Raw genomic sequence first — 20698 nt, 5'->3', positions numbered from 1 at the left:
TCTTGAAAAGTATCTATGCTGTCTGTCATTTCTACGTTTAAAAACACTTATTTAAATGAAACATTTCAGTTCTACAGTAAAATATAGAGAAGAATATAACTGTCAAATTAAGCAGATGCTACTAACATTTTGCTATATTTGCTACAGGTTGCTCAGTGTGGTCTCTTCCTTCTCCCCAAGGAAACCTCTCTTGAAACTGCTGTGAATCATTCTCATGAACATTCCTATACATTTATTTCTACAAACATCTACAAACAAAATATGCCATTGTAACATGTGCCTAAAATTTATATAAATTCTATTCTGCATATCAGTTTTCAGCTTCTTTTTTTTTTTAAATAAAACTATATAGCTTTGTGATTTATCAGTGTTGATAAATAAGGACTTAGTTTATTGTTCAACTGCTTTGTATTATTCTATCATTCCTTATTGAAGGACACTTAAAATTGTTTCTACAGTACTTTTTCATTACAAACATTGCATCAGTGAGTATCCTTTTTCCTGTTTTCCTGTGTGCATAAGCAAGAGTTCTTCTAAGGTAGACAGCTTAGGTGGAATTTCTGGCTTCTTCAGTTTGTTCTTTCAACTTTACCAACTATTTGCCAAATTGATTTCCAAAATGGCTGTACAGGAAATGAGATCTTCTTTGACTACTTCTTGCTTAACTCCTAGTTTTGTCACACTAATAATTGTTTTCAGTTTAATGGTTGTGAAATGGTTTTCTGTTTTTATTGGCCTTTCTCTGATTACAAATGGTGTTGAATATATTTCCTATGTTTATTGGTCATTTGGGTTTCTTCCCGAAAAAACATTTCTTCCTTCCTGAAAAATAAAAGTCTTTTTGTAATTGATTGTTAAAGTTCTTTATGTATTTTGATGGAGTCCACAAGGAAATTAATGGGATCTATGTCCCTCTAGTCTTCTCCAGAATCCTGTTTTGCTGCTCTCTTAGCCCCTTCTCATCCCCACCCCCCATCATGTAGCTCATCATCTAGTACTCCTCTCCAGTGTGTCAAAACTCGTATTTCTTTTCTGCAGTAATGTGGTGGAACTTTTCCTCTGGAAACCTGGACTTCTATAACTGTTCTCTCATTTTTGAATAGTTCTCTGAGACAGTGTTGTTCTGGGTTCCCAGACCACTGTCAAGAAGAACTGGAGCCAGTTCATGGGCCCCTGCAGGGTCCATGACTGGGCTGAAGCCTGTATTGAAGTCTGTATGCCTGTTACCCTATATATGGGTGGGTAAGACTTCTCAGCTCCCATCAGCTGCGGTACTGGATCCCACAACTCCCACAGAGGCTCTTTTGTCCATTACTAGATGCCAAATTACTGTTGTTAGAAGGCGGACAAAACGATGGATGTCTTATTCTACCCTGATGGCTGATGTCACTCTGGTTCATTTCTAAATGCTTTTTTATTTGTTTCATCTTGTATAGTACCACATTGTTTTATTTTTATTTATTTTTTGAAAGGTTTGTTTTATTTATTCGACAGAGGGAGACACAGAGACAGAAGGAACATAAACAGGAGGAAGTGGGAGAGGGCGAAGCAGGTTTCCCGCTGAGCAGGGAGCCAGATGCAGGGTTGGATTCCAGGACCCTGATGACTGAGCCACCCATGCACCCCAGGACCACATTGTTTTAATCGTTTCTTAATCTTCACGGTTGTCTTAGCTATTTTTGGCCTTTTACTCTCACAAATGAATTTTAGGTTCTACTTGAGACGTTCATGAGATATTTATTTGTAATTTTAATTAGAATTTCATTGAATTTATAGGTCAGTCTGGGGGAAATTGGTATATATATTTCTTTAGTCTTTAATGTCTTATAAATCTTATTTATAGTGAGAGTAGTATAATTAAATATGCTTTTCATTATTATTTTAGCTGGTTTAACATTTCATATTATAATGATATAGCAATCTGATCCTAAATTTTTTTTTTTACTTGGTTACTTTATTTTAATGATTTTTTTTTTTTTTTTGGGCTGGAAAAAAGATAGCCTCACAAAGATACATAATTACCTAATGGGAGAGTAACAGAATATGATGCATTTGCTAAGTCACAGTAATTACTTTTTCAGTATTACTCACTAGGCAAATATTTTACTGAACTTTACCTTGCAAATATCCATTTTTTAATGCCAATTCTTGAACACTATTCAGGTTTTGGCGTTTTTATCATAAATGGTTTTGCAGGTGTTAACAAGATTGTTTCAAAATATTTTAATGCATTCACGTGAAGTCTTTATAGGTGATATATTTAGATATTCCAGAAATTTTATTATATAATGATGCAAACATTTCCCAACATACAGCTTTAAAAAATGTATTTTTTAAAGATTTTATTTATTTATTTATTGAGAGAGAGACGAGCATGCGAGGGGAGAAGCAGACTTCTCATGGAGCTGGAAGCCTGACATGGGACTCGATCCCAGGACTTCGGGATCATCACCTGAGCTGAAGGCAGTTGCTTAACCAACTGAGCCACCCAGGTGCCCCCAAAATATTCTCTTTATAGCTAGTCTTTTTCTGAAGTAAAAGTAGTTCCTTTCTCACTGTGTTTAAAATACCCCTTTGCTTTGAAGGGGAACAGACCGTACCCATTTTAAGACTATATGGTCAAGGAGCACCTGAGTGGCTCAGTCATTAAGCGTCTGCCTTCAGCTCAGGTCATGATCCCAGGGTCCTAGGATTTAGCCCCGCATCAGCTCCCTGCTCAGAAGGAAGCCTGCTTTTCCCTCTCCCACTCCCCCTGCTTGTGATCCCTGTCTTGCTAGGTCTCTGTTAAATAATAAATAAAATCTTAAAAAAACAAAGACTATAATGGTGGATAGTATACTGTTTCGATAATAAAGAGCTTAAAAACTTTATGTTGCCACACAGTGATCAAAAGCTGAAAGGGAGGAAAGGCTCAGGCTCTCCATAAATGCCTTTCTTCTTTATCAAATAAAACTCTCCCAGTACACTGTCTCTTCTGCCTCATTGGGTTGAACTCACAAGACTCTTTACCTACCCACCCTGCTTCCCATTCCCACACATCCTTTTTCATTTGCCCTTGAAATATAAATGAAGAATCCTGAGGCTTGGGAACACCCTTTTTTCTTTTTGTTTTTAAAATCATAAGCTCTTTGTTACTGTTTTTTTGTGATTTAATATTTTTAACAGAATTGTATTTTTTTATTTTTTGAGATTTATTTTATTTATTTGACAGAGAGATAGAGAGGACACGTAGGCAGAGAGAGAGAGGGAGATGCAGGCTCTCTGCTGAGCAGGGAGTCTGATGTGGGGCTGGATCTCAGGACCCTGGGATCATGACCTGAGCTGAAGGCAGCCACTTAATTAACTGAGCCACCCAGGCGCCCCAGTTGTATTTATTTTTATAGGCAGCCTTAAGAGTTTTTTAGAATAAGTGGTATCCTTTTCCCTTCCAACTGATGAGATACTGCATTCTTATATGTAAGATTTTATATGTAAAAATTTTACTAACTGGATTAGTAAAAGCTGTTGGAATATTGATTTTTTTAAAAGATTTTTATTTATTTATTTATTTATTTATTTATTTATTTTTATTTGACAGAGAGAAATCACAACTAGGCAGAGAGGCAGGCAGAGAGAGAGGAGGAAGCAGGCTCCCTGCCGAGCAGAGAGCCCGATGCGGGGCTCGATCCCAGATCCCTGGGATCATGACCTGAGGAGAAGGCAGAGGCTTTAACCCATTGAGCCACCCAGGCGCCCCAAAGATTTTATTTATTTACTTGAGATAGAGCAAGTAAGAGAGATAGCAAGGGAGAGGGAGAAGCAGGCTCCCCACTGAGCAGCAAACCCGATGTGGGACTTGTTTCCAGGACCCCGGGATCATGACGTGAGCTGAAGGGAGATGCTTAACTGACTGAGCCACCCAGGTACCTTGGAATACTCATATTTTTAAAGTAACATTTTACCTTGAGAAGTCCATTTTAATATCCAGGTATCAGGACGCCTGGGTGTCTCAGTCAGTTAAGCACTGCCTTTGGCTCAGGTAATGATCCTGGAGTCCTAGGATTGAGTCCAGCTTTGGGCTCCTTGCTTAGCGGGGAACCTTCTCCTCCCTCTGCCTGCTGCTCTGGCTGCTTGTGCTCTCTCTGACAAATAAATAAAAATCTTAAAAAAAAAAAAAAATTTCCAGGTATCAAAATGGAGCATTATTTTCTTCTGAAAATGTTACTTTAAATTTTTTGTCAAATAGTAGTAACAGTCTCGTATTTTCTTTTTTCCCCAGATATGGAATATATGAACGCTGCCGAGAATTGGTTGAAGCAGGTTATGATGTACGGCAACCAGACAAAGAAAATGTTACACTCCTCCATTGGGCTGCCATCAATAACAGAATAGATTTAGTCAAGTATGTGTTTTCTGTATTTTAAAATATTACTTATTATAAAATTATTAGAAATAATTATAAAAATGAATAATTTCCAAAATTCATTGCTTTAAAAATAGAGATTCTGTGTACCTTTCTTTTTCCTGAAGACCGTTTTTAACATATATTGAATGCTTATTTGTACAGGGTACTGTGCTGAGTGCTTTTTCCTGTATCTTTCCTTTAATTTTAATTCTTGAGATAACCCTGTGTGAACACTAATTAATTGTTCTCCTGATGTGGAAACTGAAGCATAAATAGATTATATTACCAATGATATACAGCTAATAAAATTTGGAATCAGGATTTCAGCAGTGTAATTTGCAACTCAGATTCTAAATGGGAATTCTGTGGGGAAAAGCTACAAAAAAAAAGAGGGGTTACAAAGATAATAGGTCATCATAATCTGTTTTAACTATTCATGCCAGCATAAGTGATGAATACATACTAAGTGTAAATGATTTTTGTTACTTACTGCTAATCTGCTGGCTTAGTATTAATAAGAGGTAGTTAGAAAGCAAGAGTTAGGGTGATAGGAAGTGTTAGTAAATCTAGTTTAGTAGTCTCTGAGAATTTGGACATAAGTTCTTCAGATGAAGATACGAATCTGAAATAAACTAGTTGTAGATGTGCACTTAGGTACAGCACACAGGGTCTAGAGACAACTGGGATATTAAGGCCAGTGAAAAGAATTTGCCCTTTTGAATACTAAAGGAAGGTTAAGCAAGTAATAACTAAAGTATTGAACTCTGAATCACTTTCTTCCAGAGAGCATAGTCCATTTTATTTGTTCCTTTTTTGTTCTTGTATGTGTAACCTTCCCTCTGCCTTTGATAAGGGTTTCCTGATGTCTAATTCTGTTTTTGTTTGTCAGAAAATGTTTTTATTTAATCTTCACTTGTGAAAGAAATTTTCACATGGTATAGGAATCTTGGTTGGCAGTTTTTGTTTTATTTTTGTGTTTTACTAATTGAAAATAACATTCCTCTATTTTCTGGCTTCTGTTACTATTGAGAAATTAGTCTAAATATTGTGCTTTTGAAGGCTTTTTTTCCCCCCTGTCTGCTTTTAAGATTTTTCTCTTTGTTTCTGGTTTTCTGCAGTTTCATGTTGATGTAAGTAGATGTGGATTTCTTATTTACCCTGAATGAGATTGCAAGGAATTCTTGATTCTTTAGATTGATCTTTTCATCAGTTTTGGAAAAATATCAGCTATTATTTCTTCAGCTATTGCTTCTACCCCATTCTTTTTTTGCTCTCCTTCTGGAACTCCAGTTAAATGTCTGTTTGACCTTTTCATTACATACTCTGTGTCTCTTCTCTTCTAATACACTATCCTTCATTGTGCTTCATTCTGGAAACCTCTGACTTACCATCTAGTTTGTTTATTCTCAATGTATTATCTGCTATTAAATCTATTGAGTGTGTTCCTAATTTTATTTTCCAGTTCTAGAATTTTACCATTTACCTTTTTCAAACCTGTATTACTTAAATCATCAGTGGCTAAAATTTTTAATCTTGTCTTGTATACTTGAATATAGTAAATATAGTTATTTCATAATTGTATCTGAGAAGATAGTCTGTATCTGTTAATGTTGTTCCTTCCTGTGCCTGATTATCTTTAAATATGTACTGGACATTGTGTTTGAAAATTAATTGTCAAATAATTTGAGACCCAAGATGAGACTTCCTTTTGTTTCTGCGAGATCCACCTTTAATTTAATTTCAAGGCTTTAGATTTTCTGGATTCTTCAGTGGCTGAAGACCAAGCTAGAGCCAGGTTTACTTCTGGTTCATAATTACTGCTACAGTGTAACCTTTGGGGTCCCAACCTTTGTTTTGCTTTTGCCTGTTTAACTTGCTTCTTGGCCAACTCTTTCATATCAGCAAATTATTTCTAGGGCAGATGGTGTCCAAGCAGTTTTCTGACTTCTCCACATTTTAACACTCTCCTGAATCTTGGTCTGGTTAATGCTCTTAATCTTCTTAGGTTTTACTTTTTAGGAAATGTTTCTTTGATTTCATTGAACATTTTTAATTTTCTTTAATGGGACTGTTGATTCAAATGATCTAACCTTTTAAACCTCTGTTTGTTTTTCAGTTAGTATTATTATTTTTTTTAAATATTTTATTTATTTATTTGACAGAGATTTCAAGTAGGCACAGAGGCAGGCAGAGAGAGAGAGGAGGAAGCAGGTGCCCTGCTGAGCAGAGAGCCCGATGCGGGGCTCGATCCCAGGACTCCGAGGTCATGACCTGAGCTGAAGGCAGAGGCTTTAACCCACTGAGCCACCCAGGCGCCCCTTCAGTTAGTATTATTTTAATTAAAAAAATAGTGTATAAACATTTTGAAAACTCAAATAGTACTTAAAGGCTTACAGTGGAAAATGGCAGTCTCCCCCACATCCTGTAGCCCAGAAATAACCTTTTTTTTTCTTTTTTAGCCCTTGAGCTGTTTCTTTCAGTATTTACTTTTATATATTTATGTTGCTACATTACCAGAAAAAATGACAGCAAGCATTTTTTCTGCTTTAGTTTTATATGTATATATATAGTATATATATATATATATATATATATATATACCTTCAAGATTTCTCATTATCAGTACAAATAAGAGCTGCATCATTCCTTTTAAACAGCTATATAATGTTCAATTACATGAGTTTAATTTATTTAATGGTTTTCTTGTTGATGGACATTTAGATTGATTGTGGTGTTTTTACCATTAACAACCAGTGCTGTAGTTGATATCTAGGTCACATATCATTTTGCTGTGTTCATATATATCTGTAAAATTTATAGGAATAAGAAAGTTAGAAAGATGAATTTTGAATTATAACAAATATTGCCAACTTTTATGCTGTTATTTCTTGATTTATCACTTATTATATTTTGACTTTCTATTTTGGGATACCTAGATGTCCAAGATCTCCTCACCACTAATAATCCTCCTATCTGCTACTGTAGTTTTAGTTAAATCCCCATGCAAAGTTTAAGTTGTTGTATGTAAATTCTCAGTGTCAAGCCTGGAAGTGTTCTTTGATTATCTGTTCTTGCCTTTTGGAATTTTGACTTCTGCCTGAAGTAACGGTTACTTCATTTTTAAAACTTTGTTTATGTTGTAACTAATTCTTCCCATATTCTTAGAAGCATAAAATCCTTCTGTATACAGACAGTATGAGCTAATTTTTCTGTTCCATTTTTGGATGTGGGGGATAGAGGAAATCATTCCTGGAATTCTCCACTTTTCTGCTCCAACCCAGATTATTTGCTCTTTAGAGCTACTATGCAAGCATTATTGTGAGATTTCCTTTGCCATTACTCGGGGAAATCCCTTTGCTCTAGTGTTGGTCTCAGTTTTCTGGATCTGAGTTTTTTGTCTCTGTTGGGTTGCTACCTGGTTTTAGTAGAGCACAATTTCTGATAGCTTTCTGAGAGAGAGAGCACTTAGGAGGTAAATGTTTTGAAGTTACTCTCTTCTGCCCTCGCACCTTATTGGTTGTTTGGCTGAGCATGGATTTACAGATTAAAAGTAGTTTTCTCAGAAATTTGAAGCATTACTGTATTATTTTCTTTCTTTCTTTCTGTCTTTCTTTCTAGAGATTTTATTTATTTATTTGACATATAGAGATCACAAGTAGGCAGAGAGGCAGGCAGAGAGAAAGGGGGAAGCAGGCTTCCCGCCAAGCAGAGAGCCTGATGCGGGGCTCAATCCCAGGAACCTGGGATCATGACCTGAGCCAAAGGCAGAGGCTTTAACCCACTGAGCCACCCAGGTGCCCCTATTTTCTTAATTCATATATTACTATTGAGATTATGTTGGTTAAAAAATTGACATTTGTCTTGTGGTTAAAAATAAACAAGAAAGTCTGAAGTGAGAAATACAAAAAGACTTGATGCTGCCTGCCTTACAAATGTCCCAAGCCACTTGTGGATTAATGACATTATAGAATAAAGTCAGTAATTGTAGAGTGGGTTAATAATTGGTGTCTGAGCATATTATATCTTCAGGTAGATAAACTTAATTTTTCACAATGCATGATATAGCAAATTACTTTCCTAAAACAAACATAGTGAGTAAAGGCAATTTTTAATAACAACTGGTATTCATAGCCTCAAGATTACTTTTTACTGCTGAGTCTGGAATTATACCCCCACTTAAAAGTTATAGCATATCCATAACACAGAAAATAGTATGAACATCATATTTGCATAGGGCCCTCATACTCCTAGGTCCTATGGGAGTGGCTTGAGGTCATCCAGATGGATGCAGCACACACGGTGGATTTGTATTGCATCTTGGGGAATTCAGTGCTTTTATAATAAGAGCAAACTTGCTCTTTGGTCCAGAAAGAGACATTGCTTCATCTCTCAAGGTTGCTTGATACAAACACAACTCAAAAGAAATGACCTGTGTAAAAATGGTCAGGGCCTTGCATTCTCCTCATACACCTAGCAAGACATGGGAATGTGAGAGATCCAATGAAAAGTGTCTCTTCTAACAGTTATGTTCCATCAGGGTATATTAAAGGCAGTTATGCAAACAAAGAGTTGGGTCACTTTCATGATGATAAAGTATAAATATAGAAAGGAGGAGACCTTCACCTTAGCCTAGATTGTTTGTATTTCTAATGTTTACAAATGAAAGTTTTTATTTCTCAGCTTTCCCCTCAATGTAATGAAATAGAAAGGATTATCTCAAGCTCTTAAACAGTCTCATTGTCTTAAGATTCTTTGTTAAGAGTAACTAATAATACTTGATTTCTGTTTGATTTCAAGTCAAAGCTTTATTAAGAAATATGGGGCTTTGTTAAAATATCGAGTTTAAAAGTTTCTGAGAACACATTATATGCATTATGGGTTTTTTTTCCTTTATCCCTGACTTTGTGAAAGCTCATGTTATTGTGCACTGATACGACTTTTATTTATTTACTTACTTACAGACTTACTTTAAATCCAGTTTATGGCCATTAAATGGCCATTTTTTCTGGAAACTTGCTTTTTTGCATTAGGGAAGTGTTCTTGCATGGTGGCCTTAAGAGTGCCTCACTTTCGTTTTCTCTGTTTTTTCCCCGAGGAACTCAGGTACTGAAACCAACCAGACTAATTCTTTTTCTTATCATTATCACAAGTACTCTTTTTTCTTTTATTTATTTAATTTTGCTTTTTACTTTTAAAATTTTTATTTATTTATTTTATTTTATTTTATTTTATTTTTTTTTTTAAAGATTTATTTATTTGACAGGCAGAGATCACAAGTAGGCAGAGAGGCAGGCAGAGAGAGAGAGAGGAGGAAGCAGGCTCCCAGCCAAGCAGAGAGCCCGATGCGGGGCTCGATCCCAGGACCCTGGGATCACGACCCGAGCCGAAGGCAGAGGCTCTAACCCGCTGAGCCACCCAGGCGCCCCTATTTATTTATTTTAGAGAGAGAGACCATGATCGGGGGTGGGGGGGTAGGGATGGGCAGAGGCAGAGAGAGAATCCCACGCAGACACTGCACTGAGTGTGGACCCCCACGTGGGGCTCCATCTCACAACTCTGAGATCATGACCCAGCTGAAATCAAGAGTAGGATGATGCTCAACCAACTGAACCACCCAGGCATCCCATATCCCAAGTAATTTTTATCTCCCAGTATAACTGTTGTATTTTGGGGAGATTGTCTTAATTTATGTAATTTATCTTCTAATCTTGCCTTTGAATTTCTAATTTTATCTACTGCATTTTCAATTTTCAAGCATTTTTTTTTCTTGATCTCTGCACCCCCCTTTTAAGAAAATATTTTGTTGTTCATATCATGAGTATATTATCCTCTCTTATTTTTTTGGAGGATATTAATTGTAATTTTTGTTTTTTTCCTTTTTTCTTCTCTCTGTATTATCTCTTTATGTCAGATTTCTCTTTATTTTGTCTCCTTCCATATTTGAAACTTTCCTCAATTATCTAGTCATATTTAGGAGAGACATAACAAAGTTGATTGGAAGTTGTAGAACTTAGATCACAACAGGAACCTCCCAAATGTCTGTTTCTAGAAGTTTTTCTCTAGGGTTGTTCAGTGTCTCTTAGAGAAAAATCTTCTCTTCTCTTTGTGAGAAGGAGTTGTTATCTGTCTGCCAGCTGACCTGAACAAGGATAGGAGCCAGGGGTTGTAGTTGTTTAGAGTGTGAACTTTCAAAGAATTACTGTAATTTTAGTGTAGTGTCTCATATGGTTCTCTGATTTAATTCCATGAGTTTCAAATTTCTCTGGTAAAGGTGCACTGAATACACTTTTCAGCAAATGCCAAATGGTTGAGTGTTAAAGTCAGTGTGAGCCTGAGGCCAGATATCATCATCATATAATGAAGCTTAGGGACATTAGAATGAATCTGAACTTGAAGAGTTTGAGTTATTATTATAATAATATTAAAATTTTGAGTAGTTACATTTTAAAATTGAATATACAATGCACAAAGAAATACTTGTCAAGCACCTTCAGCTGCTTGATTGTTACAGTGCATTAAAATGCCCATTTGTGATGCTAAATACTGAACTTCCATTGAGAATATAAGTTACAAAACAACAGGTTTTTCAGCAATTTTTATAAACTTTCAATCAGCGTTTCTATTTATACTCTAGTTTCTTTATTGCATTCTACAGAGGTAACAATTACCTTTAATCCCTTAGTCTTTCTAGGGTTTTATAACATATATTGGTTTTCTTCTCATTGGTATCCCCCTCCGGAAACATTTGAGTTATAACTGTTAACTTTACATCTTTCAAATACTTGTTGATAACTCTTGTGCATTGATGATCTAGTCTCAAAACCTAGGGATCATTAGTTAGTACCTACAGCAACATTCCTTGCTAACTTGTAGTATGCTGGGAGACTTGAGTTTAAAAATAAGAATTACATGATCATTTCAGAGTTGTGTAGTTTTTTTTTTTTTTTTTTAAAGATTTTATTTATTTATTTGACAGAGAGAAATCACAAGAGAGGCAGAGAGAGAGGAAGGGAAGGAGGCTCTCCGCTGAGCAGAGAGCCCGATGCGGGACTCGATCCCAGGATCCTGAGATCATGACCTGAGCCGAAGGCAGCGTCTTAACCCACTGAGCCGCCCAGGCGCCCCAGAGTTGTGTAGTTTTGAACTAGGGTCTACAGCTGTAAAGAATAACATATTATGAAAAGTTAGTAATTCTCCAGTGGTTTACAATGAAAAGGTGATAGAAGTTCTTTAGTTTGTAGAAAAAAAAATTCTCCTATCTGTGTGTTTGTATGTGTGTGTGGGTGGGAGGGTTGTATTTTAGAATTAGTCTGGAAATCATTCGTTACCGAAGCCCTAGCAAAGATTTGAAATATGAGTAAAAAATAACTCAGGAACAAATATTTTACTATAGAGAAGGTAATAAAATTGCCTTAAAAAAAATCCCAGCTCTTATCAAAGCTGTTCTTTGGCTGAGCTATACTTCTCTTTGGGCTCAAAAAACCATTTTCAACTATTATATGATGCCTACCAAGTTCCTTAAGAAAGAATTTAGGAATAGTTAAATGTTTGTGTTCAGACTAATGTCTCTGATATTTTGGAATGGAAATATTTTAGTCTGGAAATACTTTGTTACGTTACTTTAAACTATATTACATGATAGAGTGGAGTTTGGCCCTTCATTACATAATGCTTTAAAAATGCCAGTGTAATAGATACATAAAGCAATAAATTTCTGAATCAAGCATGTAAGTATGAGTATATTAAATGTTTAAAATTGTACATTAAAAGTGAATGCATTAGTGATCTAAAGCAGTAATCACTTAGAACAATTTAAGAATCTCAGTAATATTCACCATCAAGCATTTGACATCAAAGGCTTGAAATCATTTATATTCAAGATTCATTCATTGATCAAAGTAAACATTGTGATAACCAGCTAGGTCCTGTTTATTTCAGAGGAAATCAATATGTTATAACATTAATACATTAAGCAATGAAGTGGTTCTTTTTAAAGCAAGACAGCTTTAAAGGTATAACAAGGCATTGTAAAGAACTTCTGTGTTATACTTAAAATTTATAAAATTCTTGCACATATATTGCTTGATTCAATCTATAGTAATTTTGTGAGGAAAATAAAGCTCATAAAGCTGAGCTTCTCCCTGTGGTAGACTCAGTGGCCTATTCTACAACTTTCTCTCTGCTGTTGCTCTCTGATCCAAGTCTTGGTGGTTCTCTGACTGCCTTGTTTTTTATATGATTGTTACTTGGCATTGCTATTCTTTTTTGTAACTTTAAAAAAAAATTACTTTCCTTTTACTTCTAGAAGAGTGATATGTTTGATATAAAATTCTACTAAATATATTTTTTAAATATCACAAAAGATTGTCATCAAAGACATAAACTAGCATGAGGTCTACAATGGAAAACATTATTTATTTTTTACTTAATTTCTTAAAATGAAAATTAAAGTTGTCTCAATCATTTAAAATTTTGTCTTATAGATACTATATTTCGAAAGGTGCTATTGTGGATCAACTTGGAGGAGACCTAAATTCCACTCCATTGCACTGGGCCACAAGGTTTAAATTTGCTTCTGGATTTTTTTTTTCTTTGGTTCCCTTATTAGTCTATAACTAAACAACTGTTCTTTTTTTAATGATATGCTAAAATGAATGAGAGAAATAACAGTTAATATCAACAGTGTACTAATATATTGCTGTGCAGTGTTACCTGCATTGGCAGCAAAGTTTATTGTCCCGAAGTTTCTTTAGGAATTCACCATGCTGATATTAATCCTGTTAGTTTATGATTGAGTTAAACTTTAGATTTGTAAATGTAATACTTATGCAGCCTCTATATATTTACAATTAAAGAAGTTTCACAGTTCATGGGACAACTAAGATTATATTTGAATAGGATTAATAGAATATAGTAACTATTACATATTTAAAGAAGTTTTAATTATCTGCATAAAATTTAAAAGACTCTTTTTTGGCTGAGACTTAAGAACTGTAAAATACTAAGCATGTCTTTACATATACATATTTTAAGAAACTTCAAAAAAATTGTGTAATCTTTTTCACCATTGCCCTATTTAAGAACGATCTTTCCAGGAGATCCTGTTTGAAATGACTTTATATATTTAAGTGTTTATTCTTTTATGTTTTAGACAAGGCCATCTATCTATGGTTGTGCAACTAATGAAATATGGTGCAGATCCTTCATTAATTGATGGAGAAGGATGTAGCTGTATTCATCTGGCTGCTCAGTTTGGACATACCTCAATTGTTGCTTATCTCATAGCAAAAGGACAGGTAAAAAAAATCACAATGGTGTGGATTTTAATCCGATGTTCTTCATGGTTTAAATGCCTAATATCATTGGTGTTACAAGTGTAACAACCTGGTATTATTTAAAATAGTTCTTTCTGGTGGATGAAGAGAATAAATAATATAGTTAGTTTGATATTGAGGTAATAAATATAGCTAAGTTAAAAATAAGAAAGTCAAGAAGCAGATAATGATCCATTAAGATCCATTTATTTCTGAGAATGATGAGAGTTGAATCCCAGAAAGTAAGAAAATTTAGGTATCTATTTTTTCCCTTACTTACATCTTTTGAATATATACTCTGAATTCATTTATACTTTTTTGAATATTTTACTGGTTATTTTCTCTGTTAAGTTACTTCTCCGAGTGGGGGATAAATTCTTTAGGATCAGTTTCTGTGTTTCTGCTGCATAATATAATGCTACTTCTTACATGTCAGGAAACTTCTCATGATTTAAGTGGTTCTTCCTGATTTTTCATGAATATGTACCAACTATAGTCACATTAATCAGGTACCAGTCTATATATACCATGTTTTTGTAATAAATGTATTTTGTCGAAATTAATGTCATTCAGTTTTTCTTTCATGTGTTTTCTCTGGTTATACTTAAACATTAGCTTTGTAGCTAAGGATCTCATCACAAGAATAAGACAAATGCACATCTGGCGCTCTGCTCCGCGGGGAGCCTGCTTCCTCCTCTCTCTCTGCCTGCTTCTCTGCCTAGGTGTGATTTCTCTCTGTCAAATAAATAAAATATTTAAAAAAGAAAATAAAATAAGAGTAAGACAAATGATTTTAATTCATTGCTATTAACACTTATTTTAAATTTTATGCAGATTTAGAATTTGAATAGTATTGATTTTATGAATACTTAAAGTACTTATTGTTCGCAGTCACTCACAATGATAGTTGTGCATTGTGCATTATAAGAGGCATAGACTGGCTAATTGCTGGAAGAGGAGGTTATTATCTAATACGGTGTTTACAGACTACCCCCAAAATCTAATGGCTTTAGAACAATACCAGCCATTTATTACCTTGGGTTGACTGGGCTTGGCTGGGTGGTTCTTTACCTTGTGATAATGGCTGGGAGTTACAGGCGTTTGGGGTCTTGACTGGAATGGAGGATGGCTCACTGACATACTTCATGCCTTAATACGAATGGCTGAAAGTCTGAGTTCAGTTGGAGTGCTGAGATAGCAAGTCTTCTCTTTTTCTCCATGTAGTCTCAGTTCCTTCTCCATGGTACTCCTGGACATAGTCTTTGTAACAGGAAATTAGACTCCTTCCATGGTGGGAGCTCCCCAAAGAACAAAAGCAGAAGCTGTCTGCCTTTTTAAAGTCTGATCATGGAATCCCCATAAGCTTTTAAACTGGCACAGCAACATTTCTGTTCCATTCTGTCAGTTAAAGCAAGTAACAAGGCCAGTTCATGTTCATTGTGGGAACATACGGGTATACTAGCAAGTGAGGTTTGTCGAGGGCCATGTTTGGATACCAGCTGTCACAGGAGATTACGTTTGTTCTCCTGAGTTTCTTCTAGACTGGGGTTTGGAGCAGTAGATGGTGCTGTAATACATGATTACAGCATGTATTGTCGTTAGTGGCCTTTTTATTTTGGGGATAACACATTCACTTTTTCTTTTGTTTTTTGTCTTTTTGTTAGCTTTTTGATTCTGAGGTTTGGATGTTTCAGGTTTCAGTAACCTTTTTAACTCTGGTAGAGGATGTTGGCTATAAAATTCTTATGGGACAGGGATTTCTATCTGTCACACCACCTTTTCTATAATAAATGCATTATAAAAGTCTGGCGGTTTGTTTTCTTTTTCATGAGTAAGTTTGTTTTTGGTGTTTTTTTTTTTGCTACAGAAATAACATGCTTATTGTAAAGTACTCAAACATTAGAGAATGAAACTCTACCTCTTCTCTTACTGCTCCCCCCACTGAGATCACTCTAACAGTTTAGTATATATTTTTCCAGAATTTTTTCCATGTGTACACTAATTATAAAAGCAAACTCCTGTAGTGTTCATCACATCATACTTTGAATGGAGTCCAAAGTCCTTCCCTATAGAAGGACTACAGAACCACTTGTAGTCTAGTCTGAGATACCTCTCAGGCCTGTCTTTTGTCATCTCCTCCATACTCTGCTTTGATACATCAGTCTTCCTGTTGTTCCTTGAATAGTTCTGATATGCTGTTGTCTTTGGGCCTTTGTGCTTGATCTCATCTTCTGCTTGGTAAATCCTTTCCTTAGAAGGTTACACAGTTCTCTTTCTGTCTTATTTCAATCAGATATTTGCTCAAATTTTATTAGTTCTGATTAGTTCCCAATTATAAGTAATAATAAAAATTAGTATATTTTATTTTTTCTTTCTCTTCCCTTCCACTGACTTTAGTTGTATATAATATTTTTTTTTTAGTGTTAGCTTTGTTTTGATAGCTATAACCACATTTCTTTTACTTGGTTTTTCAGCTTTCGATAATATCCTATGACTCATAGCTATTACAGATTAGGTACTTAAACTTTCTTTTCAACCTTTTTCCATTTTCTCCATTTTTTGTTATTTGTATCAGTTTTATATTCTTAGGGCATATAACATTTCCATTTAGTTTGTCATTCTGTTCTTCACATTTGTTTCATTTTAGTTATACTGTTAAAATATATTTAGTGCTCACTACCAATTCTTTTGGATGATTTTCAGGAGAAAAGGGAAAATGCTAAGTTATGGAGCCCTGTTGATCATGGAATCCCCATAAGCTTTTGATCTGGGCTTGTTAATTCTTCCTAATAGAGAATACCCATACGTCCAGGCTGAACTTGGAAAAGAAGTACCAAGTTTTAAACCCCGATCCAAAGAAAGAAAAGGTTGAATTTCATTTTTCTTTTAGTACTCTAGAGATATGGCATTATTTTACATTTTTAATTTTACTTACATTTTTTAATACTATCACTTTTAAGAAGGATATGAAAAGACAACTAAGAAGGAGGAAGAAACTAAAACAAGAACTTACATGTTTGTTTTAATTGGACATCACTTTTAGTTGCACTCTGGAAATAAGGACCCTAGAGGAAGTAAAATAAGTTACAGTACTTGACTCATATAAAAAAACTAGGAAGCTTGTCATTTTTCAGAAGATTTTCTTGAAGATTTTTATTTTAATGTGTATACTGGAAATAGGTTACATAAGATGCTCCCAACCACAGTTAATGTAAATCTGTGAATGTATTTATAGTGGATAAGGTGTAACTCTTGATTATAGTTTTCTTGATGAGGGATTAAGACTAATAATGTCCAAGGATGTGTGTTCTAGCTTGTCTAATATACTGGTTCTCAGCATTTTTTCTGCTTCAGTATCCTTGGTTAATTTTCACATTTGAGACATATTCCCATCAATAATTGTGGCTCACAGACAACTGCTGTATAGAGGTATAGAGTGTTGTGCAGCATACTCATTATAACTCTGTCCTCTCTGTGCTGGCTGGTGTATTAGATAACACAATTTGGATTAGAACTGCTGCCTTTATGTAATCCAGGAATGGGCAATAGGGAAGGGAAGAAGAAGAAACTTACTATCTATTGAATGTCTCTTATGTTCTAGGCTATAGACTAGGTGCTTTACACACATTATTCCATTTAATCATCACAGGGGTCTTATGAAGCCATTACTTATATTTGCATTTTTAGATGAAGAAGCTGAAGCACAGAGAATTAAAGTAATTTTGCTAATCTTATAGCCATTAAGTGGTGCAACTAAGAATTCAAAACCATGTCTGCCTTATTCTAAACCCTATGCCCTTCCCAAACAAATAGGTAGATAAACATGTCTTTTCACTTAGCAAATGGTTTTTGATCATTTACTCTGCTGGGCACTGAGAATACAAAGATGAATTTAATATAAGTTAATATAAATTTAATTGCCAGAGAACCTGTTCTAGTTAATGAGACAGATGTCTCAGGCATATAGGATAATATATAGTCCAGGTTGGAGTTAGGAGAGAGAATTTTAGGGAAGTGAAACTGATGTCTTGAAAGGAGATCTAGATAACTAGGGAAGAATTTTGGTTGAATAGATGGTAGTTTTAATTGTAATTTGTTAAAAAAAGAAGCAAAAGTCGGGTGGGGGGGAAGTACCATAGGAAAGCAAAAAGTTGGATAGGAGAAGAAAAATAATCATAGTTTACTACACAATTTTACTGGGAATAGTATTCATATACATTTATAATAACGTAAATATCAAACATTTTTAGAACCAAAAATATAATAGATCTCTTGAAAGATTAGAGAGGCACATATTTGTGATGGGTCAGGAAGAGTAAAGAGCGGAATTCTCATTTCGCATATTGAAGTCTCAGAAGATAATGCCTAAAACTGAAAAATCAAAAAGTAGCAATTCAAGCATCTTATTTTAAGATGTGAAGGGCTAAAAGAGGTGAAAGTAGTGAGGAGTAAGGCAGAGAATTGCTTTATCACCAGAAATTTTACAGAATTATTTGACTCTAAAAATGTACCTGCAAACAATAAAAGGCAAACAGACTTTGAGTTTATTGAAAAGATAAGTCTTTTTATTTTTTGTTGTGAAATACCTAGAAATAAACAGGCTTTTATTGTTTCCTCTTATCATGAATTAGTTTTATCAGTTTTTCACAGACTTAAATCATTTAACTTAAACTCTGTGGATGAAAGGTGAAGAGTAGGTCAAGATCTTTAAGTGTAAAACATTGAAAGCATGATTAAACCATCTGAAAAAGGGAATCTGTAAATATATGTTAATTAAATACATATTTATAGTCAATTAAATGTATGCCCATTAATTAAAATATTTAGTGATAATAAATAGTTTTATTTGAAAAAAGTTAAAGAAAATTTTCATTAATCAGCCTTGATGGAGGAGTCTTACTGGCTTCTGTGATATGTAAGTTAGATTTTTCTGAGTAAATTTGGTAGGAACTTAGAAATTTTTACCATCTGACTTTTTTCTTTTTATTTTATCAGGATGTAGATATGATGGATCAGAATGGAATGACACCTTTAATGTGGGCAGCTTATAGAACACATAGGTATGTAATCATTATAAAATATTTATTTGTATCATTTTCAGCATATTAAAATGTAAAATAAATGATGAGAAAAGGTAGTTAATGTTCTATTTGTTAATATTTAAATTCTTACTATGAAATATAATGAATTACCTTTTTGATGTTTGAGTCTCTGTGCTTACTTTGATCTTGGTAATTGTAGTATTATTAATGTATTCCTCTTTTAGCAGTTTTTAAGAATGAAAGATGTTACCTTATCTTTAAAATTATTTTTTCATGTTATTTGTATATTGGCAGGTTTAATATTATTAATTAGTAAGTTGTCTGTAAACATTTTTGTAGCAATCCAGATTTAAATTTAAACATTTACTCATTTAATTATATAAATATTAATGACCTTACTCCCTAATCAAAATTAGAAAATGTCAGGACCAAGTATGCCCTCTCCTGGTGTTGCACATACTTAATACTTCATATTAGAATGTTCTCTCAATACCTATTATAAGGTTGAGTATAGGTTAGATTAGAAGTGTTCCAAGATGGAATGCAAATACAACCACGATTAGTTTAGTATCTGTAATGATTTCTATAATTGAAATTAGGGTTGTTGTTGTTGTTTTTTTTTTTTTTCCTTTTCAGTGTGGATCCAACTAGATTGCTTTTAACATTCAATGTTTCAGTTAACCTTGGTGACAAGTATCACAAAAACACTGCTTTGCATTGGGCAGTACTAGCAGGGAATACTACAGTCATTAGTCTTCTTCTGGAAGCTGGGGCTAATGTTGATGCCCAGAACATCAAGGTAAAAATATCCTGTATTGATTATGCTATGTGAGATGTTATTAAGATCTTAATTTCTCAGTAAAAAATAGATTTTTTCACAGACTGTCAAAGATGGAAGAAACCTCTTATTTAAGGTTAAACCTATGCTTCCATGCAAGAATTTCTTTGGAAAGACTGGTTTATTTACTTTTGTCTTTTAATGTTGAAGTAATTTTTAGATTGTAATGACCTTTTTCGTTAGTGAATTCTTACTGACTTCTGAAAATTTAATTTTATAATCCATATCTTCATAGCTAAAGGGAATTGTTTTCTGGTTTCTTTAAGATCAGTATGGAGAATCACAAGTTTGTAGGTAAACCACATTATGCAGTTCTTTGAGTTGTTTTCATCTTATTTTAAAGGTCACGACCTTTAAATTTAATAGACACTTTTATGATGTTTATAGGAGAGTCCCTACATATTTTGGACTAATCCAGGAAAAGTATACAAAATTATCTAAGAACAAAACACAATTAACATTTACATTCTGAACATTTTGAAATTTGTAGACATTTTATGAGTACTTGGAAGAAAATTCTATCGGTAGTTTTAAATTTTGGTTAACCATTCTCATGTTTAAAGCTTCAGGATCTACCACGTCTTTCAGCAGCTCTTTCTGTGAAATTACTTTAAACTTTCAAACATCATCTTTCAGTAATGTAAATTCATAAGTAACTTTGTACCCTTTGACAAATGTTCTTTAATTTCGGCTTATAAACCATAGTATTTTCTGAGTCATGTTTCTTAAATTTCTAAGGGATATGTGCTAATTAAATTTGAAAGAGATTTGAGCCACGTAATAATCTGAAATGGCAATCAAAAAGTAGGTTATCTCCTGCTGGATCAGGGCATCTATTTATGTTCCAGTGAATAATTCTTTCTGTATTCCATTACTCTAGTTTGAACTACTAAAATAATACAGCTTAGACTAGCTATATGGAGCCTAATGTACTTAGAATTTTAACCAGTTTTTAAAAATGAGTTTAATTAAAAATATTTAGTTAAAAGTAAATATTAAATATCTTGTTGGAAACTATAAAAAATTGAGAAAGCCATGTATTTTCTTTCTTTTTAAAATTTCGAGTCCTTTTGTCTCTACCCAGAGTGATCAGAGTGGCCTAATATCTACCAGTAAAATA

The 20698-nt window shown here is 34.1% G+C and overlaps 1 protein-coding gene across 1 annotated transcript in view; it reads left to right on the top strand.

Annotated features, from left to right (window-relative positions):
- The window catches only part of ZDHHC17 (zinc finger DHHC-type palmitoyltransferase 17), an 87314-nt gene that overhangs the window by 27568 nt on the left and 39048 nt on the right, over positions 1–20698 (top strand). Inside the window, exons 3-7 of the mRNA XM_046011456.1 lie at positions 4259–4381; positions 12868–12945; positions 13536–13680; positions 18694–18758; positions 19377–19539. Of these exons, the coding sequence (XP_045867412.1) occupies positions 4259–4381; positions 12868–12945; positions 13536–13680; positions 18694–18758; positions 19377–19539 (574 nt within the window). The remainder of the gene's footprint in view (positions 1–4258; positions 4382–12867; positions 12946–13535; positions 13681–18693; positions 18759–19376; positions 19540–20698) is intronic.

Source organism: Meles meles, chromosome 7 (assembly GCF_922984935.1).
Source record: "Meles meles chromosome 7, mMelMel3.1 paternal haplotype, whole genome shotgun sequence".
NCBI lineage: Eukaryota > Metazoa > Chordata > Mammalia > Carnivora > Mustelidae > Meles > Meles meles.
The sequence above is the reverse complement of the archived record's forward strand: the minus strand, read 5'-3'. Positions and strand labels throughout refer to the sequence as shown.